The sequence below is a fragment of the Hypanus sabinus genome, chromosome 14 (assembly GCF_030144855.1).
Source record: "Hypanus sabinus isolate sHypSab1 chromosome 14, sHypSab1.hap1, whole genome shotgun sequence".
NCBI classification, from domain to species: Eukaryota; Metazoa; Chordata; class Chondrichthyes; order Myliobatiformes; family Dasyatidae; genus Hypanus; species Hypanus sabinus.
The window spans coordinates 4,990,277-5,011,194 of NC_082719.1; the positions used below are offsets into that span (position 1 = coordinate 4,990,277).

Consider the following 20,918-nt stretch of genomic DNA (forward strand, 5'->3'; position numbering starts at 1 on the left):
CCTCCTGGCACTTATACTTGCAAGCAGAACAAGTGCTACACCTACCCCTACACCTTCTCCCTCACTACCATTCAGGGCTCTAAATAGTCCTTCTAATTGAGGCGACACATCACCTGTGAATCTGTTGGGGTCATGTACCATGTTCAGAGCTTCTGGTATGACCTCCTGTATATTGGTGAGACTCCATGTAGATTGGCAGACCACTTCGCCGAGCATTGGCACTCTGTCCGCCAGAGGAATTGAGATCTCCCAGTGGCCGCCCATCTTAATTCCATTTCCCATCCCCATATGTCCATCCATGGTCTCCTCACTGTCATGATGGGGCCACACTCAGATTGGAGGAACAACACCTTATATTCCATTTTGGTAGCCTCCAATGTGATGGCATGAACATTGATTTCTCAAACTTCTGGTAATGTCCCCACAACCCACCCTTTCCCCCTTTTCCCTCTCTCATCTTATCTCCTTGCCTACCCATCACCTCCCTCTGGTGCTCCTCTCCCTTTTTCTTTCTTCCATGGCCTCCTGTCTCTTTCACCAATCAACTTCCCAGCTCTTTACTTCATCCTCCCTCCTCCAGGTTTCACCTATCACCTAGTGCTTCACTCTTCACTCCCTCCACCTTTTAAATCTACTGCTACTCAGCATTTTTCTCCAATCCTGCCAAAGGGCTTTGGCCTGAACTATCGACTGTACTCTTTTACAAGATGCTGCCTGGCCTGCTGAATCCCTCCAGCATTTTCTGTGTGTGTCTTGCTCAGATTTCCAGCACCTGCAGATTTTCTCTGGTTTGTGAATGCCAGCTATACTTGAACTGAAGTTGAGGGGCCTAATACAAATGGTCTGTCAGCTCAAGAAGTTTGTGCCCTGCCTCTGGAATCAACACTAGGTCCAGCAGCTAGATCACCTCCAATGTGGCCAAAGTAATGTGCAATGGTGGATCTCACAAACTCATGGTAAACTGTAGCTAGACAGTTACTTGCCATTCAGCCTAAATGACCTTCGACAGGATACATTCCCCATCTGTAGCACCAGTGAAAGTTCACAGCTGTGTAGTAGGCACACTTTTACTTGGGCTGGTTAATCACTGCACATTTTCCAAGCAGAAAGTCCCGCCTAGTTTACTACATATCAAGATGTAATACTTGGCAGCCAAATAACATTATATTTAAGTTTCATACTTATAATCAACTCTAGTTTCCAATAATGCAGAGTTGAAATTACGGTTGAATTTGGAATACGGTGTGGAGTTAATAAATGTTTAGTAACAGGACTGCACGTGGGAGCCTTGATTGGAAACAGCAACCAGTATAGTTCAGTGTCGGGAGTTACAATTTATGAATTTACTGTCGAAATCACAATCTTGTGCTGGATAAGCAAGACTTGGCACACAGCCAGTTACCAACTGAGAGACTTCTCTCAAGGCCGGGCCAGGCTGATCTGTACCGTCTCGCAGCTCCCGCGGGCGGGAGCAGTCCTGGCCAGGCCGAGTCCGTTCTCTTCAAACGGCGGCGTTGGTTCGTACCTCCAGGTAGTACATATCCAGCGAAGTGATCTGCGAGTCCAGGAAGCTCTCGTAGGTCTCGAATTCGTTGACAATGTTATCAACTGCCGCGCCTCCCTGCTCCTCGTCGTCCATGTTGTTTATCCCGGGCCGACGCTATCGCCCGGCAACAGCGACTTCCGGCGGCCGGCCGGCCGGCCCAGAACTCGGCTCCGACCGCGGGGGCCAGGGAGCGGGCGGAGCGGCACCTGAGTTCCAGAAAGTAAACGGGACAGCCTGGAAGTATTGGGAACTGGAGAATGTTGCAGATATTCTGGATCATACTTCGTCTGTGCAGGAGGCGAAGCACCTTTCAGCAGAACAGTGTGGATTGTTGGGGAAAGGTGTGGCCTGTTATTTTACATCATGGACCTGATAGGCAGAATAACTGTTCGTGCTGTAAACATATGCCATTTCAACATTTCCTTTTTATTGGGTATTATGTGTGACGAACGGCAGTTTACCCATCAGCAACGCCTAGAGAGCAGGATGGGCTGACGGCAGAAGTTTGGTTGTAGTTGGAATAAACGGTGAAACTTGCGGAGGGCTGTTTTGAAGGGCGAAGAGACAATTTTGAACGAGGTTGGAGGTGACATCGGATGTACAACAACTCTGGCAAGACATAACTTCCTACAACGCGAAACCCAACAGCATGAATGGCAGTGGTGCTTCACTATCAGAGGAACTCAACGCCTCTATTTCCGCTTTGAAAGGGAGAACACAACTACAGCTGTGAAGATCCCTGCTGCACCTGATGACCTTGTGACCTCTTGTCTTAGAGGCCGATGTTAGCTTGTCTTTAAAGTGAAGCCTCACATGGCAGTAAGTCCCGATGGAGTACCTGGTAAGACTCTGAAAACCTGTGCCAACCAACTAGCGGGAGTATTCAAGGACAACAACCCAGCACTCAACATCAGTAAGACAAAAGAGCTGATTGTGGACTTCAGGAAGGGTAAGACGAAGGAACACATACCAATCCTCACAAAGGTTCAGAAGTGGAGCGAGTGAGCAGTTTCAAGTTCCTGGGTGTCAAGAGCTCTGAGGATCTAACCTGGTCCCAACATATCGATGCAGTTATAAAGAAGGCAAGACAGCAGCTATTAGGAGTTTGTAGAGATTAGGTATGTCAACAAATACACTCAAAAACTTATATAGTTGTTCCGTGGAGAGCATTCTGACAGGCTGCATCACTGTCTGGTATGGGGGGGCTACTGCACAGGACCGAAAGAAGCTGCAGAAGGTTGTAAATCTAGTCACCTCCACCTTGGGCACTAGCCTACAAAGTACCCAGGACATCTCCAAAGAGTGGTGTCTCAGAAAGGCAGCGTCCATTATTATGGATCTCCAGCACCCAGGGCATGCCCTTTCCTTACTGCTACCATCAGGTAGAAGGTACACACTCAGTGATTCAGGAACAGCTTCTTCCCCTCTGCGATCTGATTCCTAAATGGGCATTGAACCCTTGGACACTACCTCACTTTTTAAAAATATATAGTATTTCTGTTTTTGCCCGATATTTAATCTATTCAATATACATATACTGTATAAAGTATACGGAATAAGTAATATTTATTATTATTACTATTACTATTTTACATTTTTCTTCTAAATTTAATATTGCATTGAACTGCAAAAGTTAACAAATCTGCTGCTAAGTTAACAAATTTTTCGACACATGCCGGTGATAATAAACCTGATTCAGATTCTGTACTTCCAATTTCTGCCATCTGAGATAAAATTGCTAATTCTCAATGAATGAAGAGATAAACGCAAACAAAAGGAAATCTGCAGATGCTGGAAATTCAAGCAACGCACACAAAATGTTGGTGGAAAGCAGCAGGCCAGGCAGCATCTATAGGAAGAAGTACAGTCGATGTTTCAGGTTGAGATCCTTCGTCAGGACTAACTGGAAGAAAAGATAGTAAGAGATTTGAGAGGGGGAGGGGGAAATCTGAAATGATAGAAGACAGGAGAGGGAGAGATGAAGCTAAGAGCTGGAAAGTTGATTGGCAAAAGGGATTCACAGCTGGAGAAGGGAAAGGATCATGGGATGGGAGGCCTCAGGAGAAAGAAAGGAAGAGGGGAGCACCAAAGGGAGATGGAGAGCAGGCAAGGAGTGATTGTGAGAGGGGTAGAGAGAGGGGAAAAAAAGGGAATAATAAAGAAAGAAAGAAAAAGAAAGAAAGAAAGGCTGGAGTAGGAAGGGCAGGAGGGGCATTAATGGAAGTTAGAGAAATCAATGTTCATGCCATCAGGTTGGAGGCTACCTAGACGGAATATAAGGTGGTGTTCCTCTGTCTGCCAGAGAAAGCAGGATCTCCCAGTGGCCACACATTTTAATTGCACGTCCCATTTCCATTCTGATATGACTATCCATGGCCTCCTCTACTGTCAAGATGAAGCCACACTCAGGTTGGTGGAACAACACCTTATATTCTGTCTGATGGCATGAACATTGATTTCTCTAACTTCCGTTAATGCCCCTCCTCCCCTTCTTACCCCATCCCTTATTTATTTATTTATCGATCTATCTATCCATTCATTCCCACCTTTTTTCCCCTCTTTTTTTCTCTCTCTGCCCCTCTCACAATCACTCCTTGCCTGCTCTCCATCTCCCTCTGGTGCTCCCCTCCCCCTTTCTTTCTCCCTAGGCCTCCAGTCCCATGATCCTTTCCTTCTCCAGCTCTGTATCCCTTTTTTCAATCAACTTTCCAGCTCTGAGCTTCACCCCTCCCCCTCCTGCCTTCTCCTATCATTTTGGATTTCCCTCTCTCCCTCCCACTTTCAAATCTCTTACTATCCTTTCTTTCAGTTAGTCCTGTCAAAGGGTCTCAGCCTGAAACGTCAACTGTACTTCTTTCTATAAATGCTGCCTGGCCTGCCGCATTGCACCAGTATTGTGTGTGTGTTGCATGGACAGGTAGACTGGTTTAGTTTAGCTATGAAGAGAAAACACAATAGAACCATGAGTCAACTTATATGCATTGAGTTTGCATCATAGAAACACAGAGGAGTTTATAACACGAGAAGGCTGCATGACCTATCATAACAATAATCACTGAACTACCCAAACTGATCTTGCCACCCATCCCTAAACCTAATGCTTAAGATAGCAATACTTGAGGTACACATCCAAGTACTTATGAAATGTGATGGCATTTTACTACCTCTCTAAGCAGAGTTCCAGACACTTTCTATCATTCTTCAGCTCCACTGTAAATCTACAATCAAAAGCCTATGCCCCGGTCTATTTTTAAATAGTTTGCTAGAGATATACAAGGACCTTCCTATTTACTCTGTCATGGTGTCTTATAATTTAACACATCAGTTTAAGTCTTTCTTTAAACCCCACTTTGCCAGACAAATATTTTCTGCTTCCTGTAAACCTCCTTCATCCTCTGATGCATTTGCATCTTTCCTGTCAGCGGTGACCAGAGAATACAGTGTTCTCATGTTGTGCTCCAATTTGAGATGAGAACATATGAAGTAGGAACAGGAGCAGGCTGCTCATAACGCTCTGCCATTCAACAAGATCATGACTGAACTTACACCCTCAACAACACTTCCCTGCTCCATACCCTCATCTGATTCCTTCCTTATACAGAAAGCTTCAATTTTGAATACCGTCAGTGGCTGAGCCTCCAAATTGCCATCCGGAATAGAGAACTGAAATAAGGCACTGGGGTAGAATAAAGATCAGGAAATTTAGATCGGCTTAACAAAGAAGAAAATGCAGAAAATATTTTAAAAATTGTAAATCTCCAGTATGAAAATAGGAATATGAAACTGAAAATCTGCATATAATTGGGACAGGAACATATAGTGCTTATTACCCCTTTGCTTCAAGAGTCTGATGGCTGAGGGGTAATAACTGTTCCTGAACCTGGTGGTGTGAGCTCTAAGGCTTCTGGATCATCTTCCTGATGGCAGCAGTGAGAAGAGAGTATGTCCTGGGTGTTGTGGGGACCTGATGATGGATGTTACTTTCTTATGACAACACTTCATGTAGGTATTTTAAAGGCGGGGAGGGCTTTACCCATGATGGCTGGGTCATATAACCATATAACAATTTCAGCATGGAAACAGGCCATCTCAGCCCTTCTAGTCCGTGCCGAACACTTACTCTCACAAAGAGGAAAAATGTTCACTATGTTTTGTAGGATTTTCCATTCATGGACGTTGGTGTTTGCATAACAGGCTGTGATGCAGCCAATTAATCTACTCTCCACTGCTCATCTATAAAAGTTTGTCAAAATTTTAGATGTTATGCCAAATCTTTGCAAGTTCCTAAGGAAGTAGAGACAGTGCTGTGCTTTCTTCATGATTGCTCCAAACTACTAACACCGAGGAATTTGAATTTGTTGACCCTCTGCACCTCCGATCCTCTGATGAGGATAGGCTAATGGACCTTTTGTTTCCTCCTCCTGAAGACAACAATCAGTTCATTGGTCTTGCTGATATTGAGTAAGAGGAAGTTGTTATGACAACGCTCAGCCAGATATCTAGCAAGTGATACAAAAGGGTGATATGCTGGAAATACTATTCTGATTTACACTTGTAAGGAAAGATCTTGTCACTATTCAAAGCATTTCACTAATTCAATTAAGATCAAGATGTTATGTGATAGAAGACAGCAAATTCATGTTATGTTTACCTTTATACAGAAGATTTATGCCTATGATCTTGTGGCTAAGTACAACTCTAATGCTGATGACATAGTGATGAATCAGCAAATACAGTGTCTTGTAAAAATATTCAGCCCCCAAACCTTTGTTCACATAAATGAGTATTACAAGAAGGGATTTTGATCAACTTTACTGAGAAATTTATTTGTGAATCACATGCTCCTTTCTTCATTGTAGAGCCCAAAAACAGGAAAATTGTAAAGATTGAAAAACTAAAAATACAAAAACTGAAATGTCAGTAGTTCAGAAGTAGTCATCCCCCTGTGGTGAACTACATATACCTGTCTGGACACGCCCCCTGCTGACTGCTCCTGTGGCTCCTCCCACAGACCCCGGTATAAAGGCGATTGAGGCCTGAGCCCGGCCCTCAGTCTCCAGGATGTAGTATGGTGGTCACTCACTGCTTGTTCTTTCTTCCAGTCAATAAAAGCCGATATCTCGCCTTCACATCTCAAAGAGAGTTATTGATGGTCCACCCTTCCATTAATACCGTTTTGTACAGGGCCTTAGAGATTGTAAATGAATGAAATTCATCTCCAGTTGCAGCCACTGACTGGCTTCTGCAGCTCATTCAGAGTGACTGTTAGTGACACAGTAACCTCTCTTATAAGCACCATTCTTCTCCAGTGACTATGTTTAGGGGAGTATATTGACCTAGGCAATGGGGCTGTGGTTTCATATTCTTTCCACATTTCATGATAGACTGCTCTGAGCTCCGAGGTATGCTCAGTATCTTTGAGATGGTCTTCTCTTACCCAGATTTGTGCTTCTCTGTTATCATTTCCCTGACATGCCTTGAATGCTCATTTGTCTTCAGTTTGGTTTGGCCTCTTGAGACTGTACCAAACCATTCGACCTTACATAGGGAGGGCGTATTAATTCTTATGAATTCATTGAGATAGGTGATTCTCCTATTTTCTACATCCACAAATTGAGTGAGTTGGTAAGGTAATATACAGTATTGCACCTGAGGAAAGTCAGCCTGGTAAATACAAAGGGGATGAATACAGGTCTTGGAATTTGTCTTTTGGTTTGACATAATTTTTATTTTTAGTTATTGGGAAACAGTGCAGAATAGGCCCTTACAGGTCTTCGAACTATGCCACCCAGCACTCCCCCAACTTAATCCTATCATAATCATGGGATAATCTACAATGACTAATTAACCTAATAACCAGTATGTCTTTGGACTGTAGCTGGAAACTGAGCACCCAGAGGAAACCCACATGCTCACAGGGAGAACATACAAATTCCTTAGAGGCAGTTACAGGAATTGAACCCAGGTCGGCTGTATTTAAAGCACTGTGCTAACCACTACTACCAAACCACCCCATGGTGCACAAAGTTTTGTACTTTAGCCCATTCAGTAACTAAATGGGAAATTGTTTTTGTACCAGTGTATTTTTTTTTACCTTCAAATGACATAAATTCATGGCATGGATTCAAAACAGCATAAATGATCTTCAAACTTCACATCTTCACACTTATATGATCCAGTATTTGCATATTTTGATATGTGGGGAATTTTAAAAATAGTTTGTTATTTATTAAAAAGTTTTGAATATTTGAATTATACCTGACTAAGCAGGAAATAAACCATATCACTAACATCACAATACTGCTTCATTGTAAAACTGCTCGCAAGAAGAAAATGGTCACTGTTTATTTATCTATTTTCAGAAAAAGTTCTGTATTTCTGCAGAACTATGACATATTTTATATCTAGAAAATGATTGTTAACTCTGTATATTTCATTTTTAGGCCAAAGTGAGGAGATAAAGTAATATATTTTGTTGTTATTATATTTTGATACCTCAGAATCAGAATTAAGTTTATCATCACTGACATATCTCATGAAATTTGTTGCTTTGGCAGCAATACCGTACAAGATATAAAAATGATTATAAGTTACAACAAATAAGTAATAAAGTAATACAAAAGAGGAATAACCAAGTGGTGTTCATGGACCATTCAGATATCTGATGGGAGAGGGGAAAAAGTTGTTCCTAACACATTGAATATGGGTCTTCAGGTTCCAGTACCTCGTCCCTAATATAATAATAAGAAGAGGGCATGTCTGAGACGGTGAGGGTCCTTAATGCTGGATGCTACCCTCTTGAGGTACCACCTTGTAAGGATGTCCTTGATGGTGGGGTGGGCTGTGTCCATCACAGAGCTAGCTGAGTCTACCATTCTTGCAGCACTTTTTGATCCTGCACATTACACCTTCCATACCACACTGTGATGCAACCAAATCTCCTCAAACTCCCAAAGAAGGAAAGCTGCCAGCTTGCCTTTTTCTTGATTGCATCAATGTGTTGGGCCCAGGATAGATTCTCTGGGATGTTGACACCCAGGGATTTGAATCTGCACGCCTTTTCCACCATTTACTCCTCTATATGATGACTGGTTTGTGTTCTTCAGCTGAGTGTGAGGTTTTTATTGTGATACCAATCAACCAGCTGATTGACTTACTCCTGTACACTCCCTGGTTGCCATCTGAGGTTCTGCCTTTCACAGTGCTTCTATCAGCAAACTTATAGATAGCTTTTGAGCTGTGTCTAGCCACACAGCCATAAGTACAGAAGGAATAGAGCAGCAGATTCTTGAGGCGCACCTCTGTTGATTGTCAGCAAGGAGAAGTAGTTAGTATCATATACACGCTTATGTATCTGAACTCATCTTCCCATAATTAGATGAATGAACTTGTGGGCACACATTAACTGGTAATTGATTTGAGAGTTTCTTTTGTTACCAGGTTTGGATATGGCCCAGTTGACTAGTTGACTCGACAGTCCAATTTCTCAGGGAAGGCCGAAAGCAAACAGGCAGTGAAGCATTGCTGTGCTCTGTCCAAGTCTCGACAAGCACTACAATGACAAGTATGGAGTTAAATACCATCACAATTAAATAATAATTAGCTGACACACACTTATTCACAAATGCAACTGCCTTATCTACTGTGCTACCGAATCCATGGCTGTGATATCTTTGCCATAAAAGCTGACAGTATAGCAGAAAAAAGTAGCATTGGGAAGAAGAAATAGTTAGTTTAATACCTGAACCAAGTGTAATGGACAGTTGAAAGAAACCACCCATTAAGGTATTTCTAGAAAAAGAGAGGAGGAGGTATTATGTTTTGTAACTCCAAAACATTAAATTAATTGAAAGGGAGTCTAAAATGTGAATCTAACTTCATGTTTACTTTAAACATGTATCACATGGTAGTGTCATGACTTAAGCAATGCACATTATTTTTACATATATTCTACAATAAATTATTTAAGCAAATGAGAATTTTAATCAAACAATATATTTACAATATTGCTACTGAATATTAAATACACACCTGGGAGGACTGACCCAATAGATCTATTGTTTGACCCTGATTTTGCCCTGCTGAACTTACTTCTTTTTATTTTGACCCTTCCCAATTGCATCCACGGCACATCTGATGCCTTCCACCATTTTAACACTCTCTGATTTGCTAATCCCAAGCAGCTCATTTTCACATTCTTGTTCTATCCCTTTAAAACCTCACCACCATGTCAAGAAAAACACAGGCTTTGTCAAATGGAAGCACTCATTCTGCTGGTGGAAGTTATCATCATGCTCCAACACCCTCTCCTTTTATTCCACTCACTCTCTTCTGATTAAAAGCAATGGGACCTCAATTAGCTCTGGCTACACATGGATGCATTGACCAATCCTGGTTTGAGGCTTGTTTCAGATATCACCTCCAATGTTCCTCGATATGCTGATGATTACATTGGTACTATATGCTTCAGCCATACAGAACTTCATCATTTTATAACGAAATGTCAACTTCCACCCTGTTCTCACATCTACATGACCTATCTTACATGTTGTTTCCCTTTCTGTAACTCTCTGATTCTGTCTCAGAAAATAGACTAGTCATTCACATCTATTGACTATATATCCTCTCACCCTGCCTCCAGTAATGATGCCATTCCTTTCTTTGTTCTGTCACATTCATTCCATTAGCAACTCCTTGCATGCTGATGCCTCAAAATATCATCCTGAACTCTCTGCTGCATTTGCTCCATTTCCCACACATCTGCTCTTGTCTTCTCTTCCCAGTACAGGACAGAGATAGATTTCCCATTATTAAATCTTCTGCTGTTGTCAGGGTCTACATAGTTTCTTCAAAAGATATTTACACTCTATTAAATGCTGAAGAATCTCAGGAAATCAGGCAGCATTTATAGAGTGGAATAAACATTTGACAATTCGGGCCAAAACCTTTCCCACGTCCTGACTAAGGGTCTTGGCCCAAAATGTCAACTGTTTATTCCTCTCCATAGATGCCGTCTGACTTACTAAGCTCCTCTAGTATTTTGTGTGTGTTATTCTGGATTTCCAGCAATCGCAGAATCTCGTGTTCACACTCCATTGATACAATAGCATCAGCTAGGCACAGCACAATGGTTAATGAATACCCATGGTTGTCCATGCATAAGTAATTCATCCACACAGAAAACAGAGAATCAATTTAAGATAATGTCAACTGTAATTTATGGTTAATTTTATACTATACTCCATACTGTCACACATGAAAAGCATGCTCAACTTCTAAAAGTTTATCTCAGTAATTTTGCCATCATCTGGTACTTCTAAGGTTCTTCGAACTGACTAAAGTGTACAAGAAATTATATGTTAGGTTGTTGGCGCGTGGCCTAGTGGGCAAGGCATCAGACTAGTAACCTGAAGGTCACTGGTTCGAGCCTCAGCTGAGGCAGCGTGTTTGTGTCCTTGAGCAAGGCACTTAACAACACATTGCTCTGCGACGTCACCGGTGCCAAGCTGCATGGGTCCTAGTGCCCTTCCCTTGGACAACATCGGTGGCGTGGAGAGGGGAAGGCCTGCAGCTTGGGCAACTGCTGGTCTCCCATACAACCCTGCCCTGGCCTGTGCTCTGGAAAATCCAGGCACAGATCCATGGTCTCTCGAGACCAACAGATACCACTATTCATTTCTCTTAATTACAGGGCTTCTATAAAATTGGGTTTCTTCCAGGCATGAGTGCATATACAGATTTTTTTTGTGCCTAAAAATGCATTTAAAAGAGCATATGGTTGTATGCTGTAGTTCAAAGATTCAGAATTCAAAATACGTGTATTATCAAAGTATGTGTGCAGTATACAACCCTGACATTCAACTTCCCACAGACAACAACCACGAAACAAAGAAGCATCATGGAACCTGTTCATCGAATACCCAATGCACAAAAAAGAACCAATCATGCAAACAGCAAAAATAAGCGAAAAAGAAAACAGAATATAAAACATCAAACCACAAAGTCATTGAAACAGTCTCGCAATGTCAGTTTAGTTCAGTTCAGTCTAGTTTAGCACTGTATCTTCTGTTGACTGCAGGCTGACTATCATTACAAATCAACCTCTTTGTTAAGGTTGAGGGTAGAAAAAACAGGGGTTAAAATGTGCACAGGAAAGTAATCACAAATGTAATGTGTTTAAAATTTAAAGCATCCTTATGAAACATCTCAGACCAGCTGAGTTGGTAACCGAAGAAATAAAAAAGGAATTGCACTGATCAAGAACTTCCCAAGGCACCTTACAGCCATCACTTTTGAAATTTAATATATTCTATGAAGTAGGAAATAGAGTTGCCGATTTAGGCATTACACTTCATACATAATCACCAATGAGGTATTAATAAAATAATCTATTTTGGTGATGCTGAATAAGGGATTGACCAGGATGCAAAACGTTATCTGCTTCAAACAATAAAGAATCATTTGTCTACTCCAAATTCAGATTAAGTATATGGAAATATAAAAATTTAACTTAAAATGTTGGTGGTAATCTGGAATATTTCTAAAAAAAATTATTTTTCAGTCACATGAAGATATAGCAAATTATGTGGAGATACAATATTAACATGATTAAGTGATGGAGCCGGTACAAGGAGCCAAATAGCTTAATACCACTTCTATTGTGAATTTCTTTAGTTTTCAGTTTCACTTACAAGACATTAATTTTGTTAATGGATATAGATTTTTTTGTAGAGCCTTTCTGTCTTATTCATCACTATTGATCTGCATGTCTCTAATTTTCTTCTGATAAAATTATACAAGCTAAGCATTTATTTTGGGTCTCATGTTTTACTTAGAACTGTAATTGAGCCTAAAGCAAGTGTCAGCCATTTGGATCCAGATATTTGAGAAAAGACTTGTGGTTTAACCCACAGCACACATTTGTATTATGAATGACATTTTTCTATCTGTAGCTGGCCAGCAGTAATTTAAGATCCTACCTAATTTTAACGTTCAATTAATAGTTCTAAGTAGATATCACTATTTAACCAATAAAACAATAATCCTATTCTGTGCCTTTAAAGTATCAAGTTAAGGAATCTGTCCACTTTAAAATAAGATTTAATCTCCTCCTGTAGAATTAGTTAAAACAAAATGTGTAATTTGTAAGTGTTAATTTATTGCAGAGGTTTCTGCTTCGCCTTATCTTTTGGATGCAGGCTGGACACAATGGAGATGAATATTGTTTATTATTTTTTAGATAACTGCAGCATTTAATCTTTATTGAGTTACATTAATAAGTCTGTCACATATTCATATTTGAAAGCAAACAAACAACAATCCAAAATAAAATTCCCAAAGGTCAGAGGAAGATCTCAGCTAATATATTTGAAACATTATCTCCTTTTACCAGATTTAGTGTATGCATTAAAAATTGAGTGAATGGCTAGTTTTAAACAGTCCGGGTTATCAGCAACACACTCCTATATATACCTCTCCATTACTGAGAGACTTCTGCATGTTTATATTTTAACACTTAGCTTGTGACTATAATGGAAGGAAGGCAGGTGGACCACAATATTGGGATATATTTTCTGTGGCCCAAAAATTGATGAATCTTTGCCCTGGGCAATAATATTAATTCCTAAGTAGCCCCCAGCTCAGTCATCAACAAAAAGCCTGAGAGCCAGTAGCCACAAAATTATAGCTTTATCTATGTAGTCAGACAGCTGCTGTCATTGAATTGGCTCCACCTCCAGGCTTCCTGGCTGTCAAGTGTGTTCGTGAAAAATCAAAATAACTGCAGGCACTGTAACTCGGAAATAAAAATAGAAAATACTCCAAAAGCTCAGGTTGGGTGCATCTGTGGGAGGACAGACAGTTAACATTTCAGGTCTGCTCTTCACCAGAATTGAGTGATAATTGAGGTTGTTTAGGAAGCAGAGAATGTGGGGGAAGGCAAAGAATGGAACAAAGGGAATTGCCCTGTTCACGTGAAATAATGTAGTTGTTAAGACAATGATAATCTTCTTTGTCTGCATAATATATTTCTAATGCTGTAAAGTTTGAGTAGCTTTGCATTGTCTGGTCTGCATGGACATATCTGATTATACAAATGAAAGAAAAATGAATGATGGCATACAAAACTGACCTGCTCTGTAGTAAACAGAAGATAGAGAGAGTCATGCAAAAGTGGAGAATTTAATACTGGATGCTCAGCTTGCAATGCACCCAATGAAAAATAAAATGATGTTCCTAGAACTTGTGTTGGACCTCAGTGTAATGGTACAGGAGGTTGTTAGGCATTGGTAGACATTTTTCAAAATTATGTCATTAGCAAATCACTAATACAAACAAAGACCAGTCTTCCAGGCAACGACTCATATGCAAACTCCAAGGAGTATTCGAGTTTTGACATTAAAAGGAACAACTTAGTAAACAAAGAGGGAGGCCTCCTGTTGAGGGCTACAGGCCCACAGTAAAAAGGTGCTCAAGAGTTGTGGTTTGTTAACCGACATGACCATGAGACTTCCTTGTATACATCTGGCAAAGTTACAGACAACGGGCCATGTTAATTGGCCTACATCAAGCCTACTTCAGCAATAGGGAATATTTGTGTATCTTGGGGCTCAAGCTTAACGATACTAGTTCTGAGTGTCTGGGGCCTGTGTACTCAGACTGTCCATGTGAGCCACTATAACAAATGTGTTTCAATGGAGGACAAGAGACTGAAATCTGAAGCAACAAACAACCTGCTGGAGAAACTCAGTGGGTTGAGCAGCATCTCTGTGATGAAAGGAAATGCTGACATTTTAGATTCCAATCCTACACCAGGACTTGGCTTTTCAATGTTCATCAAAGGTGCTTCAATATTCACGGATTCCTTGTCTGAGATGTGATGATGGAAGAGTTGCTTAACGAAGGATAGATTCAGCCAGGCAAATGTGTGTGTTGGTGGAGAAGAACTGGTTAGGTGCCTGCTTGAGAAAGAAGCAGGCGGTTATCAAATTCTTCTGATGGTGAATGACGGTATAGAGGGATTGTACAACCATGGTGCAGATAAACTGATTGGGACTAGGGAAGTAGAAACTGTTAAAATGGGGGAGGGTGTCTGAAGTATCACAGTGGGAAAGAACTGAATCAGAGGAGAAAGGATAGAGAAAGGATAGGAGATATTTTTAATATTGGTGCAGCATGAGCAGGCTGAAAAAATGTCTGTGACAGGGCAGTGACTATCCTCCACTACAATACCAGTGCCAATTTTGGAACGTATTATGTATTCCATTAGCAGATATACAATAATTTCTAAATATTCACTCTCAGTTACAGTGAACCTCGTGTGGGGAGACATGCCTTCCTTATTGGCTGATAAGCATTTATCTGAATGTAGTTAATGATGCTTATGCTACACAAGGCCAAATCCAAGTCTGTGACGGGTTCCGCAAACAATATGCTGGAGGAATTCAGCAGGCCAAGCAGCATCTGTGGGGCCTGGGGGAAGAAAGGAATTGTCGGTGTTTCAGGTCAAAACCCTGTATTAGAATGGAGTTACGCTGGGTCACAAGTGGGGAAAATAAGCTAGATACAGGCACCCAGACTATCTCAATAATTACATCATGTCAAATGTTTTGTAGAACTGGGAATAAAAGAAAGTAAGGAAGGATGGAAGAAAGGAGGAAAGCAGAGTGGTTCCCACATCTAAGCCTTTAATATGGATTGCAAGCAGTGGAAGACAATTCAGCACTCAGCTAATTTCATGTATTTATTTCTGCTCTGTTGTCTGTCTATCATCCAGTTCTCAGCCCACACACACCAATATATACTGATCAAAGTCCCATCCCCAAATTTTGAGTATCAACCTACTGTTCAGCATCATATATTAAATGTCTTCATTAAATCCAAATAGTACATCAGCTGCTTCTTCCCCTTTCTACCTTCAGTGCTTCACTCCCAAAATCCTCAAATAGATTTTTCAAACACAATTTCCTTTTTATGTTAACTCTTCAAATTCCATAACTATATTATCTAATATTTTATCTATGAATGCTGTCAGACCAAATAACTATTAGTTCCTTATTTTACTCTTTCCCTCTTACGAGCACCAGCTTTACATTTTATGCCTCTGATATGTTAGTACCTTTCTAGAATCTAGGAGTGTGTGGAAAATCCAAATAAATGCATTCATTTGTTTTCTATTTATCTCTTCAAAAAAGTCATGTGAGGACATCAGACCCAAGGGACTTGGTGAGTTTTAGTCTCATCGGTTTTTTTTAGCATGTTGCAACAGACAGTTAGCCGTTCTTGTCTGGTGCGTGGTGTCATGATTGGTCTCCTTTCGGATTAACTGGGTCACGGTATGAACGTTCCTGACTCGACCTTTGTTTTTTTTACAAGGCCGAGTGGCTAGCTTGGTGCTCAACCTGGCATGGATGTAAAGCGTGCTCAGAAGTGGCTCGGCATGGATTCGAAATCGGGAGCCTTCGCTCCGGAGTCCAGCACTGATGCCATTGCGCCACCAGCCGGCTGTCTCATCATTGAGAGGACATCAGACACAAGGGACTTGGTGAGTATCTGTCCCTTCAAATTCCTAATTAATTTTTACTAACACAAATTACTTTCAATTTCTCACTCTTCATTTCCCATAATTAGTGATTTAGTTTTTTACATATCAAATATGAAATATTCATGTTTAATCTCTATCATTTGTTTATTTCCCGTTATACATTCTCCTACCCTGGCCTCTAAGAAGTCCATATTTATTTTTGCTAATATCTTACTTTTATCATCTTTATGTGCTGTGCCATATGAGATAGGTGATCATTGTCATCGCTATGGTTGTTCTTGGCAAATTTTGCTACAGAAATGGTTAGCCATTGCCTTCTTCAGGGCAGTGTCTTTACATGACGGGCAACCCCAGTTACAGATTGTCTGCTTGGTGTCAGTGGTTGCATAACCAGGATTTGTGATATGAACCAGCTACTAATACAACCATCCACCATTTGCTCCCATGGCTTCAAGTGACCCTGATCAGGATTGGGGGGTGGGGGGCCTAGGCAGGTGCTACACTTTCCCGAGGGTGACCTGCAGACTAGCAGAGGGAAGAGGTGCCTTACACCTCCTTTGGTGGAGACATAGCTCCATCCCACCACTCTCCCACTTTTAATCATATGTAAACAAAAACTTAGAACCATAGAACACTACGGCACAGTACAGGCCCTTCAGCCCTCCATGTTGTGCCGACCCATATAATCCTTAAAAAAAGTACTAAACCCACACTACCCCATAACCCTCCATTTTTCTTTCATCCATGTGCCTGTCCAAGAGGCTCTTAAATACCCCTAATGTTTTAGCCTCCACCACCATCCCTGGCAAGTCATTCCAGGCACTCACAACCCTCTGTGTAAAAAACTTACCCCTGATGTCTCCCCTAAACTTCCCTCCCTTTATTTTGTACATATGCCCTCTGTTGTTTGCTATTGGTGCCCTAGGAAACAGGTACTGACTATCCACCCTATCTATGCCTCTCATAATCTTGTAGACCTCTATCAAGTCCCTCTCATTCTTCTATGCTCCAAAGAGAAAAGTCCCAGCTCTGCTAACCTTGCTTCATCTGACTTGTTCTCCAATCCAGGCAACATCCTGGTAAATTTCCTCTTCACCCTCTCCATAGCTTCCACATCCTTCCTATAATGAGGTGACCTGAATTGAACACAGTACTCTAAGTACAGTCTCACCAGAGATTTGTAGAGTTGCAACATAACCTCTCTATTCTTGAACTCAATCCCCCCGTTAATGAAGCCTGCATCCCATAGGCCTTCTTAACTGTGCAGCGACCTTGAGGGATGTATGGATTTGAACCCTAAGGTCCCTTTGTTCATCCACACTCTTAAGTAACTGACCATTAATCCTGTACTCAGTCTTCTGGTCTGTCCTTCCAAAATTCATCATATGAACTTATATGAATTGTTTATTTCTATTATAACTTTTATGCTCTATTTTCTATTCTGTCTTGTATTTCACTATTTCTCATTACAACAGAGTCACAGTCATTGGAGCGGTTGTCTGTTGTTATTGTAGTTGCAGTCACCGAAGTTCAATCCTCTCTGCCCATCTTGACTGCATGTGGATTTCCCGAGCTTCAGCTGCTCTGGCCCTTCATGCAGGTTTGTATAGTAATTGGCCACTCTGGATCTCCCCTAGGGCGTAGGTGATTTGTAGAATCTGGAGACAGTTGCTGAGAATATGAGAAGAATGCTTTACTGAGAAGATGAATGGGGGGATGGCATTGGCCTGAGAGTCTACATAGACTTCATGGGACAAGTGGCCTCTGACTGGGCATGGACACTTGGAAATTACTATTGCTGATATTATACAAGGTACTAAAAGGTACAGGTAGACAAGATATTAAGAGGAATAGATAGAGTGGACAGCCAGCGCCTCTTCCCCAGGGCACCACTGCTCAATACAAGAGGACATGGCTTTAAGGCAAGGGGTGGGAAGTTCAAGGGGAAATTAGAGGAAAGTTTTTTACTTAGAGAGTGGGTGGTGCGTGGAATGCACTGCCTGAGTTAGTGGTGGGGGCAGATGCACTAGTGAAATTTAAGAGACTACTAGACAGGTATATGGAGGAATTTAAGATGAGGGGTTATATGGCAGTGTGGTAAACCATGTATATCTGCCTGGACACGCCCCTCTGCTGACTGCCCCTGTGGCTCCTCCCACAGACCCCTGTATAAAGGTGATTGTGTCACTGCTCCTCCCACAGTCCAGGGCAATCACCCAGTATGGACGTGCTCTGTTTTACTGCTAATAAAAGCCTTACAGTATTTAAGCTCCCTCTAGTCTTTTGGAGTTATTGATAGTTCATCAGGGAGGCAGGGTTTAAGGGTCGGCACAACATTGTGGGCCAAAGGGCCTGTACAGTGCTGTACTGTTCTGTATTCTATATTCTATGATTTAAAAACTGCCCAATCCTCTGCTACTTGAAACTGTTGACTAATATCATAAGCTTCATTTTCAAATGCAATGCTAACATTAAAATTTTCTAGAGAGGAATGCCTATATTATTTTTACAGTGGAATTTTATTCAAAGGAACTATTATTTTTGAAAATTATGTTTTTAAATGCTTTTCATTTCGAGACAGACTTATCTACTCCCATATGTATGATAACAATTTTCCTAACAACCAGCTAATTCATACCAAAGATATATGTAATTGACTTTGGATAAATATTAAGTCCAACATTTCATATGTAACTATATTGCTCTGAAATTTTAATTGAAATTCTGTTATATTATGATTATCATAATCACTTACTTTAGCATTAATAATTCACCCAATACCGGACAGCATGCTGCTGGGGTACACACATTTGCACATTTGCTGACACAGTTGCCGGGACATGCGTTTAAAAATGACCTCAGGATTCCTATGCATAATTTATATATTCTTTCCAGAACTATCAGGTTCCTCGCGAAACTTTGGTTTCCTCCTACATCACAAATGTATACTGGAATGTTAGTTGGATGTTGTGATTACCATTTTGTGTAGGCTAATAAAAAATTGAAGAAGTATTTATGTGCATATATGAAAGGGAATAAATTGCAGGGGTACAGCGAAACCAGAAGGCAAATGGGACTAAAGGTGTCTGCATAGATCTGACAGGTGAATTGGCCACATTCTGCTTTATAAGATCCAAGTATTCCAGGCTCTCGGGCTGATTTATCCATATTCTGTCATGAAATTATTAATTCATCTGGGCATGCTGCTTACTTTAAACACTTGTGCTGACTAATTGGAGTAGGATTTATGAAGATAGGTGCTTGATTATCAAAATTGCAATTCCCTTTATTTCTCATAAGCTCATTACAATAAATTCTATGTTGTAGCTCTGAATGGTGTACAGAAACAAAAGGGACCTGGACATTTGCGTGCCTAAACCAGAGGAGGTCACAGGACATGTAGGCACATGGGATCCCAGGTTTCATAAATGAGCAGAAAGATTAAGTTATGCAGTTATAAAAGATTCATGTGAGCCCCACGCAGGGTATTGGTTTCAATCCTGATCAAGACATTTAAGGAAGGATTTGAAATCCCCAGTGTGAGAAAAACAATTGAATGCTTCCTGGAATAAATAGATTTCAGCAACAAATTTAGATAGGAAAGATAGGATTATGTTTTGTGGAACAAAACAGGTTGAGAGAAGGTCGGGTAAAGCAATACGTGATCAAGGCAGGCTTCAATCAGCAATTAGAGAAAAGCTCCTTCCCTCAGGTGATGGTTCAAAAATGCAGATTTAAAATATTTGGTAAAAAGAACAAACAAGATTTTCCTCACATTTCATTCTGGATAGAGAAGTTGTGGTCAGGAAATCACTCCCTGTGGAGTGATTTAATTAATGATGTAATTTAAGATATACCAATTACTTACTACATGCAATACAGAGTCAAATTCAAGGCTCAGCTTTGAGATTATAGGTCATTGGCTGAATGTTCCTGTTAGGTCCAATGTGATACCTCACTGCACTATCATTTGTGCCGTTCAGGTCCAGTAGATTAAACTATAAACATACAGAATTACTGAAAATTTCCGAAAGGTAAAAAGAAAGAGAATGGGCTTTTTAATTGGTATTCTCAGAACAGCATCCAACGGAAATAAAATCTGATTCTTCAAGATTTTTTAATAAACATTCATTAATCAATTTCTGCAGATAGACACTAGTGTTTTTTTTTAAACAGCATATTGCCGGTAAAATCAAGCAGGCAAAGAGAAAATATACATTCCAGTTTTACATATCTTAATAACCATCTGGATATCATTCAACAAGACAACCTCCTTAATTAGATGATCTGAACCTAGCGACAACAATCAAATTCCTGGATGTAAACAAAGTTAATACATTACATATGTTGAATACCTTTGTCAAAGAATACCTCAAGTTATTTGAAGGCGTGTAATAAAGAGTGCATGCACTTTAAATAAATGAATGCTCCTCGATGCTTATTATCGGGAAGGACAGCAGTCACCGATTCCCAAGTGAAGTTCAAGCATGTAAACTCTCAGAATAACGTGTCCTCGTATCCAATAAGGCATTTGTTTTAATACAATGTTTACCACAGGAACCGTTACCTTCCGGATACGGGTCCCAGGAGAGGTTTTTTGCCAAATGAGCGTTTCTGATGACAGTGTGTAATAATGGTCCGTGACGTTGATGCCTGTCACTCGATACACCTATAGACAGACGCAGCCTCCCAAAGCGTGTGTATTTTTTCTCTATCAAGTCCTTTCAGGTCTGTACACAGTGGAATGCTAGGATCATGACAGGGGTATTTTAAACATCCGAACTCCAAAGTGTTAGTTTAATTGACTGTCTTCAGTTCATCCTTCCACCT

At 40.8% G+C, this 20,918-nt stretch overlaps 1 protein-coding gene and 1 long non-coding RNA gene across 5 annotated transcripts in view; one reads left to right on the forward strand and one right to left on the reverse strand.

Annotated features, from left to right (window-relative positions):
- cfap299 (cilia and flagella associated protein 299) overlaps positions 1-1,757 on the reverse strand; it is a 616,657-nt gene extending 614,900 nt beyond the window's left edge. Inside the window, exon 1 of the mRNA XM_059988714.1 lies at positions 1,526-1,757. Coding sequence (XP_059844697.1) covers positions 1,526-1,639 — 114 coding nt within the window. The 5' untranslated portion in view covers positions 1,640-1,757. The remainder of the gene's footprint in view (positions 1-1,525) is intronic.
- A 784-nt stretch (positions 1,758-2,541) lies between these two features.
- The window catches only part of LOC132404535 (uncharacterized), a 79,172-nt gene continuing 60,795 nt past the window's right edge, over positions 2,542-20,918 (forward strand). For 3 of the 4 annotated variants that reach the window (XR_009515559.1, XR_009515556.1, XR_009515558.1), the window contains exons 1-2: positions 2,542-2,664; positions 15,920-16,088. This is a non-coding gene — a long non-coding RNA (uncharacterized LOC132404535). Of the gene's footprint in view, positions 2,665-15,919; positions 16,089-17,563; positions 17,689-20,918 lie in introns of all 4 variants that reach the window. The other variant, XR_009515557.1, reaches the window with a different exon arrangement.